We start from the raw sequence: 15042 nt of genomic DNA on the forward strand, positions 1-15042 counted from the left end.
TACGATTGATTTATATCTATATCTTGATTTATATCTACATATCTATCCTATTTATTTCATATCTATCCTATTTATTTACATATCTATCCTATTTATTACATATCTATCCTATTTATTTTATTTTGTTAGTATGTTCGGTTTTGTCCTCTGTCTCCCCCTTTTAGACTGTGAGCCCACTGTTGGGTAGGGACTGTCTCTCTATGTTGCCCATTCGTACTCCCCCAGCGCTTAGTACAGCGCTCTGCACCTAGTAAGCGCTCAATCAATAGGATTGATGATGATTGATTGATTGACTGACGGGGCCGGGCCGCCGCCTTCCATTGGCGGCGGCCAGGCTGGCGTGACGGAGGCCCGGCCCCCTCAGCGGTGAGGTGAGCCCGGGCGGGCCGCGGGGCATTCTGGGAGTCGTAGTTTGGCGGCGTCCAGGCCGGGTTGGAGCGGCGGCGCCGGCCCGGCGGGGGAACTACAAGTCCCAGCGGCCTGGGGGAGGGCAGAGAGGAGGGGCGGCGGGAGGAGGGCAGGCGCTCCCCTTTGTTCGGCCTTGGGCTGGCGGTGTTGGCGGTGGTCTTGTGCTCCGTCCCCCGCCGGGCCCCCGCCGCGCACCCTGTCGTCGGGGCGGCCGGGGCCCGGAGCCCCCGCTCGGCCTCCCGCGGCCCGTCGTCTCCTCAGGCCCGGCCTCACCGCCCGCGCTGCAGCCCCGACGCCCGGCGCCATGAAGATCAAGGATGCCAAGAAGCCATGTAAGCCAACGGGGGACGAGGGGACGGAGGAGGAGGAGAGGGCGAGCCACACTGCGGCCTGCCCGCACTCGTATTTATTCCTTCAATCGTTAGTGTGTCTTTTAGACTGTGAGCCCACTGTTGGGTAGGGCCCGTCTCTCTATGTTGCCGATTTGTCCTTCCCAAGCGCTTAGTCCAGTGCTCTGCACACAGTAAGCGCTCAGTAAATAGGATGGATGATGGTGACTAGTGTGTGCGGAGCACTGCACGAAGCGCTTGGGACAAGTTGGCAACATAGACGGGCCCTGCCCAACAGCGGGCTCGCAGTCTAGAATCAATCAATCAGTCGTATTTAGGGAGCGCCTGCTGTGTGCGGAGCACTGCGCTAAACGCTTGGGAAGTCCAAGTGGGCGACATAGAGCGACGGACCCTACCCAACAGCGGGCTTACAGTCTAGAATCAATCAATCGTATTTAGTGAGCGCCTGCTGTGTGCAGAGCACTGCGCTAAGCGCTTGGGAAGTCCAAGTGGGCAACATAGACGGGCCCTACCCAACAGCGGGCTCACAGTCTAGAATCAGTCAATCGTATTGAGCGCTTACTGTGTGCAGAGCGCTGCACTGAGCGCTTGGGAAGTACAAACTGGCAACATAGACAGTCCCTACCCAACAGCGGGCTCACAGTCTAGAAGGGGGAGACAGACAACAAGACATATTAACAAAGTAAACAGAGTAAATGTGTGCAAATAAAATAGAGTAATAAATACGTACAAACATATGTACAGGTGCTGTGGGGAGGGGAAGGAGGTAGGGCGGGGGGGATGGAGGGAGAGGAAAGGGGGAGCTCAGTCTGGGAAGGCCTCCTGGAGGAGGTGAGCTCTCAGTAGGGCCTTGAAGGGAGGAAGAGCGCTAGCTTCAGTCTGTCGTATTTTGTGAGCGCTTACGGTGTGCAGAGCACTGCACTAAGCGCTTGGGAAGTCCAAGTTGGCAACATAGAGAGACAGTCCCTACCCAACGGCGGGCTCGCAGTCTAGAAGGGGGAGACAGACAACATATTAACAGAGTAAACAGAATAAATATGTGCCAATAAAATAGAGTAATAAATACGTAGAAACATATAGACAGGTGCTGTGGGGAGGGGAAGGAGGGGGCTCAGTCTGGGAAGGCCTCCTGGAGGAGGTGAGCTCTCAGTAGGGCCTTGAAGGGAGGAAGAGAGCTAGCTTCATTCTGTCGTATTTAGTGAGCGCTTACTGTGTGCAGAGCGCTGCACTAAGCGCTTGGGAAGTCCAAGCTGGCAACATAGAGAGACAGTCCCTACCCAACAGCGGGCTCACAGTCTAGAAGGGGGAGACAGACAACATATTAACAGAGTAAATAGAATAAATATGTGCCAATAAAATAGAGTAATAAATACGTACAAACATACAGACAGGTGCTGTGGGGAGGGGAAGGAGGGGGCTCAGTCTGGGAAGGCCTCCTGGAGGAGGTGAGCTCTCAGTAGGGCCTTGAAGGGAGGAAGAGAGCTAGCTTCATTCTGTCGTATTTAGTGAGCGCTTACTGTGTGCAGAGCGCTGCACTAAGCGCTTGGGGAGTACAAGCTGGCAACATATAGAGACAGTCCCTACCCAACAGCGGGCTCACAGTCTGCAAGGGGGAGACAGACAACAAAACATTAACAAAGTAAATAGATTAAATATGTACAAATAGAGTAATAAATATGTACAAACATATATACAGGTGCTGTGGGGAGGGGAAGGAGGGGGCTTAGTCTGGGAAGGCCTCCTGGAGGAGGTGGGCTCTCAGTAGGGCCTTGAAGGGAGGAAGAGAGCTAGCTTCATTCTGTCGTATTTAGTGAGCGCTCACTGTGTGCAGAGCACTGCGCTAAGCGCTTGGGAAGTCCAAGTTGGCAACATAGAGAGACGGGCCCTACCCAACAGCGGGCTCACAGTCTAGAATCAATCAATCAGTCGTATTTATTGAGCGCTTACTGTGTGCAGAGCACTGCACTAAGCGCTTGGGGAGTACAAGCTGGCAACATATAGAGACAGTCCCTACCCAACAGCGGGCTCACAGTCTAGAAAGGGGAGACAGACAACAAGACATATTAACAGAGTAAACAGAATAAATATGTGCAAATAAAATAGAGTAATAAATACGTACAAACATATAGACGGGTGTTGTGGGGAGGGGAAGGAGGAGGCTCAGTCTGGGAAGGCCTCCTGGAGGAGGTGAGCTCTCAGTAGGGCCTTGAAGGGAGGAAGAGAGCTAGGTTCATTCTATCGTATTTAGTGAGCGCTTACTGTGTGCAGAGCACTGCGCTAAGCGCTTGGGAAGTCCAAGTTGGCAACATAGACGGTCCCTACCCAACAGCAGGCTCACAGTCTAGAAGGGGGAGACAGACAACAAAAAATATTAACAAAGTAAACAGAATAAATATGTACAAATAAAATAGAGTAATAAATATGTACAAACATATGTACAGGTGCAGTGGGGAGGGGAAGGAGGTAAGGAGGGGGAGAGGAAGGAGGGGGCTCAGTCTGGGAAGGCCTCCTGGAGGAGGTGAGCTCTCAGTAGGGCCTTGAAGGAAGAGAGCTAGCTTCATTCATTCTATCGTATTTAGTGAGCGCTTACTGTGTGCAGAGCACTGCACTAAGCGCCTGGGAAGTACAAGTTGGCAACATATAGAGACGGTCCCAACCCAACAGCGGGCTCACAGTCTAGAAGGGGGAGACAGAGAACAAAACAAAACATATTAATAAAATAAACAGAATAAATATGTACAAATAAAATAAATGAATAGGGTAATAAATATGTACAAACATATATACATATATGCAGGTGCTGTGGGGAGGGGAAGGAGGTAAGGCGGGGGGATGGAGAGGGAGAGGAAGGAGGGGGCTCAGTCTGGGAAGGCCTCCTGGAGGAGTGAGCTCTCAGTTGGGCCTTGAAGGAAGGAAGCTAGCTTCGTTCATTCTATCGTATTTAGTGAGCGCTTACTGTGTGCAGAGCACTGCACTAAGCGCCTGGGAAGTACAAGTTGGCAACATATAGAGACGGTCCCAACCCAACAGCGGGCTCACAGTCTAGAAGGGGGAGACAGAGAACAAAACAAAACATATTAATAAAATAAACAGAATAAATATGTACAAATAAAATAGAGTAATAAATACGTACAAACATATATACATATATACAGGTGCTGTGGGGAGGGGAAGGAGGTAAGGTGGGGAGGAGGGGGAGAGGAAGGAGGGGGCTCAGTCTGGGAAGACCACCTGGAGGAGGTGAGCTCTCAGTAGGGCCTTGAAGGGAGGAAGAGAGCTAGCTTCATTCATTCAATCGTATTTATTGAGCGCTTACTGTGTGCAGAGCACTGTACTAAGCGCTTGGGTAGTACAAGTTGGCAACATATAAAGACGGGCCCTACCCAACAGTGGGCTCACAGTCTAGAAGAAAACTTTTACAACCTCCCTGACAGGGAATCGAACCCCGGTCTCCCGCGTGACAGGTGGGGATACTCACCACTATACTAAGGAGGAACTTATTGAGCGCTTACTGTGTGCAGAGCACTGTACTTGGGAAGCACAAGTTGGCAACATATAGAGACAGTCCCTACCCAACAGTGGCCTCCGCCGCCGCCCCCCTTCCCCCTCCATTCAGTCATTCAATTGTATTTATAAATAATAAGAATGATGGTGTTAAGCACTTAGTATGTGCAAAGCACTGTTCTAAGCTCTGGGGATCTTACAAGATGATCAGGTTAGAGAAGCAGCGTGGCTCAGTGGAAAGAGCCCTGGCTTAGGAGTCAGAGATTTGGGTTCTAATCCTGGCTCCGCCACTTAATAATGATAATAATGATGGCATTTATTAAGTGCTTACTCTGTGCAAAGCACTGTTCTAAGCGCTGGGGAGATTACAAGGTGATCAGGTTGTCCCACAGGGGGCTCACAGTCTTAATCCCCATTTTACAGATGAGGGAACTGAGGCACATAGAGGTGAAGTGACTTGCCCAAAGTCACACAGCTGACAACTGTCAGAGCCAGGATTCAAACCCATGAACTCTGACTCCAAAGCCCGGGCTCTTTCCGCTGAGGCACGCTGCTTCTCTGTTAAGCGCTTACCTATGTGCAAAGCACTGTTTTAAGTGCCGGGGAGGTTATAAGATTATCAGGTTAGAGAAGCTCTAGACTGTGAGCCCGCTGTTGGGTAGGGACTGTCTCTATATGTTGCCAACTTGTACTTCCCAAGCGCTTAGTATAGTGCTCTGCACACAGCGCTCAATAAATATGAAAAAAGAAAAAAAACCAGCGTGGCTCAGTGGAAAGAGCCCAGGTTTAGGAGTCAGAGATCATGGGTTCTAATCTTCGCTCCATCACTTGTCAGCCGTGGACTTTGAGCAAGTCACTTCACTTCTCCGGGCCTCAGTGACCTCATCTGTAAAATGGGGATTAAAAGTGGGAGCCCCATGTGGAACAACCTGATTACCTTGTACCCCCACCCCCCAGTGCTTAGAACAGTGCTTGGCACATAGTAAGCGCTTAACAAATGCCATTATTATTACTATTATCAAGTTGTCCTACGGGGGGCTCACAGTTTTAATCCCCATTTTACAGATGAGGGCACTGAGGCGAAGTGAAGGGACTTGCCCAAAGTCACACAGCTGACAGTTGGCGGAGCTGGGATTTGAACCCATGACCTCTGACTCCCAAGCCCGGTCTCTTTCCACTGAACCATGCTGCTTCTCTTATCGAGCGCTGACTGTGTGCAGAGCACTGGACTAAGCGCTTGGGAAGGACAAGTCTGCAGGCAGCTCTGGTGTTTTCACAGTTAATGATGTGCATATATTTTTAATTCTATTTGTTCTGACGACTTTGTCACCCGTCTACATGCTTTGTTTTGTTGCCTGTCTCCCCCCCCAAACTGTGAGCCCGTTGTTGGGTAGGGACCATCTGTGTTGCCGACTTCTACTTCCCAAGCGCTTAGTACAGTGCTCTGCAAACAGTAAGCGCTCAATAAATACAATTGAGTGACTGAATGATTGCATAGCTCATCCCTGTCGACCGAAGGGTGATGTCGGAGCCTCGGGCCTCTCTCCTCTGAGAGCTTTTCAGGCCATTGGGGGTGTATTTATGGGGTGCTGAGCGCTGTACTAAGCACCTGGGAGAGTACAGTATAGTAGAGTTACTAGGATCCCTGCCCACAAGGAGTCTACCATCTAGCTGGGGAGACAGACGTTGAAGTTAATCACAGGAATCCTATACCCTCTATAGAACGAGCCCTTCTTCCCCATATGATTTATTCTTCTTACACTGTCGTATTTATTAGGCGCCAGTGCTTAGAACAGTGCTTTGCACACAGTAAGCGTTTAATAAATGCCATTATTATTATTAATACACTAATAACATTTGTTAAGCGCCTATTCAATGGCAAGCACCGTTCTAAGCGCTGGAGTAGATACAAGGTAATCTGGTTGACACAGTCCCTGTCCCACCTGGGGCTCACAGTCCAAGGACTTGGCTGGATATAACATAGGGGACCATCCAACTTCTTTCAGCGTTAAGACGCTAATAGGTATTTATGGAAATTACAGGTGCCAGTAATGCCCGTTTCTCCCCGATTGTGGGTATCACTTGTGGGTACACATATAGGTGATTTAGGGGAAGAAGAAGAAAAGGATTGGTTTTAGTTTTCATTGAATTAAGAGATTTGTTGGTTCCTGCACCTGCCGCAAGTGCAAACATATACTCTTCAGTTATGCCTATTTTTTTCTGTCCTGATGCAATCAATGGTTTTTATTGAGCACTTACTGTGGGCAACTCTTAATCACTCTCAGCTCTCCACCCTCCTATCTTCTCTCACTAATTCCCTAGTACTACCTGATCTTCACACTTTGCTCCTCCGTCACCAGTGTACTTACCTGTACCTGAGTCTTGCCTGGGACTCCCAAGTGGGAAAATTAAATTGTAATGACAGTTTTTTGCTTGTCTAAAGTACCTTTTCCCCCTTGCTCTCTGCAGTCAAAAAACCCTGACCTTTAAAAAAAGCCTTAAAAAATAACTCCACAGTATAGTCTAGGTACAGTTTGTGGCTCTAAAATTATTCCCTAGAGAATAATGGTTTATTCTTGACCTGAGTCTGACCTGACCTGAATCTTACCTTTCTCATCACTGACCCCTTGTCATCATCATCATCATCAATTGTATTTATTGAGCGCTTACTGTGTGCAGAGCACTGTACTAAGCACTTGGGAAGTACAAGTTGGCAACATATAGAGACAGTCCCTACCCAACAGTGGTCCATGTCCTCCCTTTGATCTGGAACTCCCTCCTCTGACAAACCACCACTTTCCCTCCCCATCTTCAAAGCCCTCCTAAAATAAGTTCTCCTCCAAGAGGCCTCACTTCCCCTAGTCACCCTCCCTTCTGCATTGCTTATGTACTTGGGTACATAGCCCTTAAGCATTTTGATATTTGCCCTGCGGTGCCTATGTACCAATCCTGATATTCTGCCATTTCCCCCATCTGTAATTTATTTTAATGTCTCTCTCCTCTTCTAGTCTGTAAGCTCTGTGTGGGCAGGGATTATGCTTAACAACTCTATACTGCATTCTTCCAACTGACTAGTACAGTAAGCATTCAATAAATGCCATCGATTGATTGCACCAGCACTGTACTTAGTGGTTGGGAGAGTATAATAAATGAAGTAGACACCATCTCCGCCATCAAGGAGCTTGTACTCTAGTGGATTAGTTCAGTTTTAAAAATACTGTTTTCTTATGCTAAAAACTAATCCTTCATTTTTCCATGCATCTGCTATCTCATTGTCAAAGACGCTTCTCTGTTAATGCTTATAATGCAGAAGCAGCGTGGCTCAGTGGATAGAACCCGAGCTTTGGAGTCAGAGGTCATGGGTTCAAATCCCGGTTCCGCCAACTGTCAGCTCTGTGACTTTGGGCAAGGCACTTAACTTCTATGTGCTTGTGACCTCATCTGTAAAATGGGGGTGAAGACTGTGAGCCCCCCGTGGGACAACCTGATCACCCTGTAACCTCCCCAGTGCTTAGAACAGTGCTTTGCACATAGTAAGCACTTAACAAATACCATCATTATTATTATAATGTACTGAAATACAGCACCTGGTCATCTGTCTTAAAATACCTTTTTTTAAACAGATAGTTATGTTTTCTGGGGGTAGCGGGGCGGTTTCCAAATACCTTTGCAGTTTTGCCAGAATGACTATCTGGCATCCATTTTAAGGTGAAAGGAAATTTTTACAAGGTGAATTATCATTTCTGTTTTAAGAGGGTTTACTGACTGAGTTAATGTGATTTTAATGTATCAAGATAGGCGAAAGACTTGTTAGGTGTTTCTAATTTAGGCACTTGGTCACTTAATGCTAAAAAACAGAATCCTCTCTAAGTAGGCAGTTCTTGGATTCGTAATCAGTAATTTGGGTTGTAAAGTGTTAATACCTAGAGTGACTTTGGAGATTTTATTCTGTCTCTAGTTATGAAACGTGTTGAATTATGCTGTGATGAGCAAGTCTGACAACTTTGCAACTGTTAATCTTATCTTGCACATTTTTCCAACTCTTTTAATTCTATAAAATGTCCCTTAATTTAGGTTCAACTATGGCCAAAATTTACATTCGATTGACTCCTATAAGTTTCAAGGTCAACGTTCTTTTTGCCCTAAAACCGTCATTCTGACCTCAGTTTCAATGCAACTGAGCAATAGTCATCTCATCATTATCTTTGTATGTCCTTGGGAGATGTTGTCATTCTTTCTAGTAAAGGTTAAGATCTGAATATACGTATTGGCTGGGGAAATAGTTCTTTAGGAAGTTGTTGCTCGGGTGTTTTTTTGAAACTTTTTCTGAAAACCTGGAGGTCCAGCATTTCAATCAAAAAATGAATTGTCAAGCTGAACTCAGCAAATATAGCTAGTAAATTCATTCTTTCATCCAATCAGTCGTACTTATTGAGTGCACTGTACTAAGTGCTTGGAAAGTACAATTCGTCAACAGATAGCGACAATCCCTACCCAACAACGGGCTCACAGTCTAGAAGGGGGGAAACAGACGACAAAGCAAGTAGACAGGCATATTGTGTGCACTCAAGTTCTATTAACTATTATTTTGTTTCACCTTTAAAATATTGAAAAATTACATTCATCCTAGTGAAAGACAAAATGATGCTTTTTCTTCTGTAACTAGTCAGTTCCCTGATAACCCAGTGGTTACATTCTTTAAGAATCCAGTGTGAAGGAAAATCATTGTTATTATGAAGGCCTTGACTGATGCCATGTGCTTGCAGAAGATTGCTTCTTTTGAAATCCAGGCAGAACACATTGTCAGCAGAGGAGTGCCTAATTCCCATACCATGGTCTATCCATCAGTCAGTGGGATTTATTGAACACTTACTGTGGGCAGAGCACTGTACTCTCCAAAACATATTTTGGGAACATTGACTATATATGCATTTCCCACTACAGTAAGGTAGTTGTGTTATTTTGTAGCAGCAGGCAGCAGAAAAGGGCAGCAAGTAGGTGAACCACCTCTCCTAATCAATCATTTATTCATTCATTCAGTCAGTCTTATTTATTGAGTGCTTACTATGTGCAGAGCACTGTACTAAGCGCTTGGGAAGTACAAATCGGCAACATATAGAGATGGTCCCTACCCAACAATGAGCGCACACGGTCTAGAAGGGGGAGGCAGACAACAAAACGAGTAGACAGGTGTTAATACCATCAGAATAAATAGAATTATAGCTATATACACATCATTAATAAAATAAAAAGAGTAATAAATATGTACAAATATACACAAGTGCTATGGGGAGGGGAAGGGGGTAGGGCAGAGGGAGGGAGGGAAAGAAGGGGAGGGGAGGAGGATGAGAGGAAGGGCTCAGTCTGGGAAGGCCTCCTGGAGGAGGTGAGCTCTCAGTAGGGCTTTGAAGGGAGGAAGAGAGCTAGTTTGGCGGATGTGTGGAGGGAGGGCATTCCAGGACAGAGGTAGGACGTGGGCCAGGGGTCGACGGCTGGACAGGCACAGTGAGGAGGCGAGCGGCAGAGGAGTGGAGTGTGCAGCCGGGCTGTAGAAGGAGAGAAGGGAGGTGAGGTAGGAGGGGGCGAGGTGATGGAGAGCTTTGAAGCCAAGAGTGAGGAGTTTTTGCTTGATTCGAAGGTTGATAGGCAACCACTGGAAATTTTTGAGGAGGGGAGTGACATGCCCAGAGCGTTTCTGTAGAAAGATAATCCGGGCAGCAGAGTGAAGTATAGACTGAAGCGGGGAGAGACAGGAGGATGGACGATCAGAAAGGAGGCCGATGCAGTAATCCATTCAGGATAGGATGAGAGATTGAACCAGCAAGGCAGCAGTTTGGAAGGAGCGGAAAGGGCGGATCTTGGCAACGTTGCTGAGGTGAGACCAGGAGGTTGTGGTGACGGATTGAATGTGGGGTGAGCGAGAGAGCGGAGTCAAGGATGACACCAAGGTTGCGGGCTTGTGAGATGGGAAGGATGGTAGTGCCGTCCACAGTGACCGGAAAGTCAAGGAGAGGACAGGGTTTGGGAGGGAAGATAAGGAGCTCAGTCTTGGACATGTTGAGTTTTAGATGGCAGGCAGGCATCCAGATGGAGATGTCCTGAAGGCAGGAGGAAATACAAGCCTGGAGGGAGGGAGAAAGAACAGGGGTGGAGGTATATATTTGGGTGTCGTCAGCGAAGAGAGGATAGTTGAAGCCGTGGGAGTGAATGAGTTCACCAATGGAGTATATATGGAGAACAGAAAGGGACTGAGAACTGACCCTTGAGGAACCCCTACAGTAAGAGAATGGGCGGGAGAGGAGGAGCCCGCGAAGGAGACCGAGAATGAACGGCCAGAGAGATAGGAGGAGAACCAGTAATGGACGGAGTCTGTGAATCCAAGGTTGGATAGCGTGTTGAGGAGAAGGGGCTGGTCCACAGTGTTGAAGGCAGCTCAGAGGTTGGGGAGGATTAGGATAGAGTAGGAGCCATTAGATTTGGCAAGAAGGAGGTTATTGGTGACCTTGAGAGGGCAGTTTTGGTGGAGTGTAGGGGACAGAAGCCAGATTGGAGGGGGTCTAAGAGAGAGTTGGAGTTGAATTCGAGGCAGCAAGTGTAGATGACTTGTTCTAGGGGTTTGGAAAGGAAGGGTAGGAGGGAGATAGGCTGATAACTAGAAGGGTCAGTGGGGTCAAGAGAGGGTGTTTTTTTAGGACAGGAGAGACGTGGGCATGTTTGAAGGCAGAGGGGAAGGAACCAGTGGAGAGTGAGCAGTTGAAGATGGAAGTTAAGGAGGGGAGGAGGGAAGGGGCGAGAGTTTTCATAAGATGAGACAGAATGGGGTCCAAAGCACAGGTGGATGGGGTGGCACTTGAGAGGAGGGAGAAGATCTCATCTGAAGATATTGCTGGGAAGGATGGGAAAGTAGAGGAGAGGGTTGGGGGATGGAGAAGGGGGAGGGGTGACTTTGGGGAGCTCAGACCTGATGGTGTTAATTTTACCAACGAAGTAGGTGGCCAGATCGTTGGGGGGTGAGGGATGGAAGGTGGGGGGCGGGCCTGAGGAGGAAGTTAAATGTCTGGAACAGCTGGCGGGGGTGATGAGCATGGGTGTCAATAAGGGAAGAAAAATAGTTTTGCCTGGCAAAGGAGAGGGTAGGGTTAAGGCAGGAAAGGATAAATATAAAGTGAACAAGGTTGACTTGGCTGACTTTCGCCAGCAGCGTTCAGCTGCTCGAGCTTATAAGAGCAAAGGAGACGGATAATGGCAGTTATCCAAGGCTGTGGGTTAGTGGTGCGAGAGCAGAGCACTTGGAAAACTATAATATAGCAGAGTTGGTAGCTATGTTTACTGCCCACAAGGAGCTTAGAGTCTAGAGGATTATTATGTTAGCCTCAGGTTTTTGCTCTTTCTAATTCATTCTTACTGAATCCCTCCCTTCTAATTTCCAGTGGTTGGAGTTTCAGAAGTGAACATTTCATCTAATAGGAATTTTACAAATTGGATCTGAGCCAAAGGAAGGCACTAAGCAGGGAAAGCCATTTCTCTTGTCTTCTTTGGCCTGTCCAAGTAAAGGGTGCTTCTGGGGAAATGTAATTTCTCTGATTACAGCTTCTTGGCTGTTGTATTGCCTTTCTGGCTGAGCATCTGGGTGATGGTGAGAATAGTTACTATTCAGCAATGGTAGTGGTATTCGTAGCACACAGACTGGCCAAACGTAGAGTCAGTGTCACAGAACAGGGCTGTAGGACAGGCTGATAAAGGGTGGCTCACAGAGATCCCAGCTCCACCACTTGTCTGCTTTGTGACTGTGGACAAGTCACTTCAGTTCTCTGGACCTCAGTTACCTCATCACTTGTATATGCGTTAAGACTGTGAGCCCCACATGGGACTTGGACTGTGTCCAACCTGATTAGCTTATATCTATCGCCACGCTTAGTACAGTGCCTGGCACACAGTCAGCACTTAAATACGATCAGAAAAAGGATGGGTGCTGGCCGGCTGCATCTTTGTTTTGGGAGAGATCGTTCCTCCTGGGAATTGTGGTGGTTGGGAGGGTTGATTTCACAGGTGTTTCCAAATCTGTCCCAGACTGGATGGATAAGACACCATGTGAAACAATTGTGTTTGTGTATGTGTGTGCGCATGCTCTTCTCTGATGCCCCTGCCGTTTTCCATTTCTGGTCTACCTAGTTCTAATCCTGGCCCCACCACGTCAGCTGTGTGACTTTGGGCAAGTCACTTAACTTCTCTGTACCTCCGTTACCTGATCTGTAAAATGGGGATTAAGACTGTGAGCCCCATGTGGGACACGCAGATTACCTTGTATCTACCCCAGCGCTTAGAACAGTTCTTGGCACATAGTAAGTGCTTAACAAATACCAACATTATTATTGTTATTATTAGTTGTACTGAGAATAACTTTTATATGATCTAGTTATTGTTGCTTTGTTTTGCTTTTTCACTTTTCCCCTAGTTTTATTAAGCATTCAAAGGGGGCTTGGAAAATACAGAAGGCACATTGACTTTTTAGGCTCAGATTTCAAATAGTTTGTTCTGTGACTGGTTTCCCTACCCTCTATCAAATATTTGCAGTGGGCATTGCTGAGCGTAGGGATACCAGAGATAGTGTAGATAGTTTATACAGAGTATCACTGCCGGTGCAAAAAAAAATAACATTTGAAATTGTCCTGCTGGTAGTAGGACATACCTTTCTTCTCTTAATCTTGGTCCCTTAGCAGTGTCCACCCCAAATGACAGGGGCATCACATCTAGGGATAAAATCTGACAGCGGCATCATTCCTCAAACAAAGGAACAACTCTACTGTATTCCAAAAATTCCCATAAGACCAAAAAATCATTTTGGGTCAATAATGGTTTCGTTGGGAAATAGAATTTAAAAGAATAAGAAATAAATAAGGCATATATTCACCTGCCTCACAAGGTGAAATTCAAAAAAGTTGTAGAAAACTAAAAGTCTTAAAAAGGTTGTTTCCAGATTTGAAGCAAACTATTGCACTGTGGGGAACCAGTTTGTAACAACCTAGTTTCTAATAAATAGTGAATTTAAATGGTTGTAATTAGTTTCCTTTACAGTGCTAATAGACTGATTACAGGGTTACATGTGATCCCCTCAACTTTTACCACATTTCTGGTAGAACCTCATCTTATAACCTTGTCATTCCCGTTATTTTAAGTATGTTCTCTTCATCCATTCAAATCAAGTTGTTAAAAAGTCAACTTACGACAGAAAGGTCTGTGTTCAGAATTGCATTAAAAACACAAGACTTTTCCCTATAATACATCTTTTGAAAGATTTCTTTCTTGATTTAAAACTCATGAAATGATATTGTCATCTCCAGCAGAGGAAAATGAAAATGATCATTTGTGGGTGTTTTAAGCCAGCTAATTAGAACTAGGGATTTTGCAGGCAATCCAAGTAATAATTAATATAATCAGTATAAAATTACCGGGCCCAAGGCAATTGAGAATATGTAGAATATATTGTCCTGTGCTGTTGTAGGGAAGGAAATCAATTAAAATAATGTAAATTGGAGAACAACTTTTGAAATAGGGTTTTCTCTGGGTTTTTTTTTTTTTTGGTTCCTTCCAGGTGAGACATTAACATGCACAAAGAGGACTAATGTTCTAATTTAGTTCCTCTTTGTTAGGGGTGCTATGCTATTTATTTCCTGAGGCAAAGGAACTAAATAGATCCGATTCTCAAAAGCTTGGTGTGACTTACAGTCCTATTTTATACCTTCTTATTTAAGAAATTACAAAATAGCACATGCAAGTCATGTAAACTTTTGAGAGGTGTATTATCTTCAGTCCATTTTCAAATGATGGTGTTTCTACTCATTGAGAAGTAATACAGAAATTACTTTTATTGAAGCATTTCAGCATACAAAATTAGTGGATATGGCTTGGGCCTGGAAGTCAGGGGACCCGGGTTTTAATTCTGGTTCCACCACTTGCCTGCTGTGTGACCTTAGGTAAATCACTTCTCTGCCTCAGTTTCCTCATCTGTAAAGTGGGCATTCAGTACCTATTCTACCTCCTGCTGAGACTGTGAGCCCCATGTGGGACAGGGACTACCCAACCTGATTATCTTATATCTACCTCAGTGTCCACTGTATGGTGCATAGCAAATGCTTAAATATTATTTTTATAATTATGATTATAACAATACCAACATTTGCAAATCGTTTAGAAGTTATGGGCTCCATTCAGGCCTAAGGAATACCATTCCATCAGAATATTATTATTGTTATTTTTCAGTAGAAAAACAGTGCTGATAAATTTCAAGATATTATATATGGCGTTGTTTTGAAACATCAAAGCAATCAGAAGTATTTGAGTGCTTACCATGTGTAGAGGACTGTAATAAGTGTTTGGGAGAGCATATAACAATGCCATATATGATCTGAAAATTGCCAATATTTTCTGTTTGTTTTTTCAAGTGAAAAATAGCGATAGTATTCTGATGGATTGGTATTGCTCATGCCTGAATGGTGCCCCTAATTTCTAAACAGTTTGCCTATGCTGCTGTTCTATTACTTAATATCAGATAAAACTCACTTATAGCATGCATACACCAGCCTTTTCTTTTTTTACTTACCGGTTATCAGTTGCTGAAGGTGAATTGTCTTTTATTGTGAACATGGTAGGGAGTGTGGTTTGGGTTTTGTCACTGATAGCAGTCACGTAGCCTCAGGTAAGGATCAGAGGGCAGCAAAATAAGAACAGAAAAATTTCAGGAAAGATTAGCAAATAATTCAAAGCTGCAGATAGTTATGGT

The 15042-nt window shown here is 45.7% G+C and overlaps 1 protein-coding gene across 1 annotated transcript in view; it reads left to right on the forward strand.

The window, feature by feature from the left end:
- Window positions 1-572: 572 nt before the first annotated feature.
- PANK3 (pantothenate kinase 3) overlaps window positions 573-15042 on the forward strand; it is a 31973-nt gene continuing 17503 nt past the window's right edge. The window contains exon 1 of the mRNA XM_038772432.1: window positions 573-740. Within this exon, the coding sequence (XP_038628360.1) occupies window positions 713-740 (28 nt within the window). The 5' untranslated portion in view covers window positions 573-712. The remainder of the gene's footprint in view (window positions 741-15042) is intronic.

This window comes from Tachyglossus aculeatus, chromosome X1 (genome assembly GCF_015852505.1).
Source record: "Tachyglossus aculeatus isolate mTacAcu1 chromosome X1, mTacAcu1.pri, whole genome shotgun sequence".
Classification (NCBI taxonomy): domain Eukaryota; kingdom Metazoa; phylum Chordata; class Mammalia; order Monotremata; family Tachyglossidae; genus Tachyglossus; species Tachyglossus aculeatus.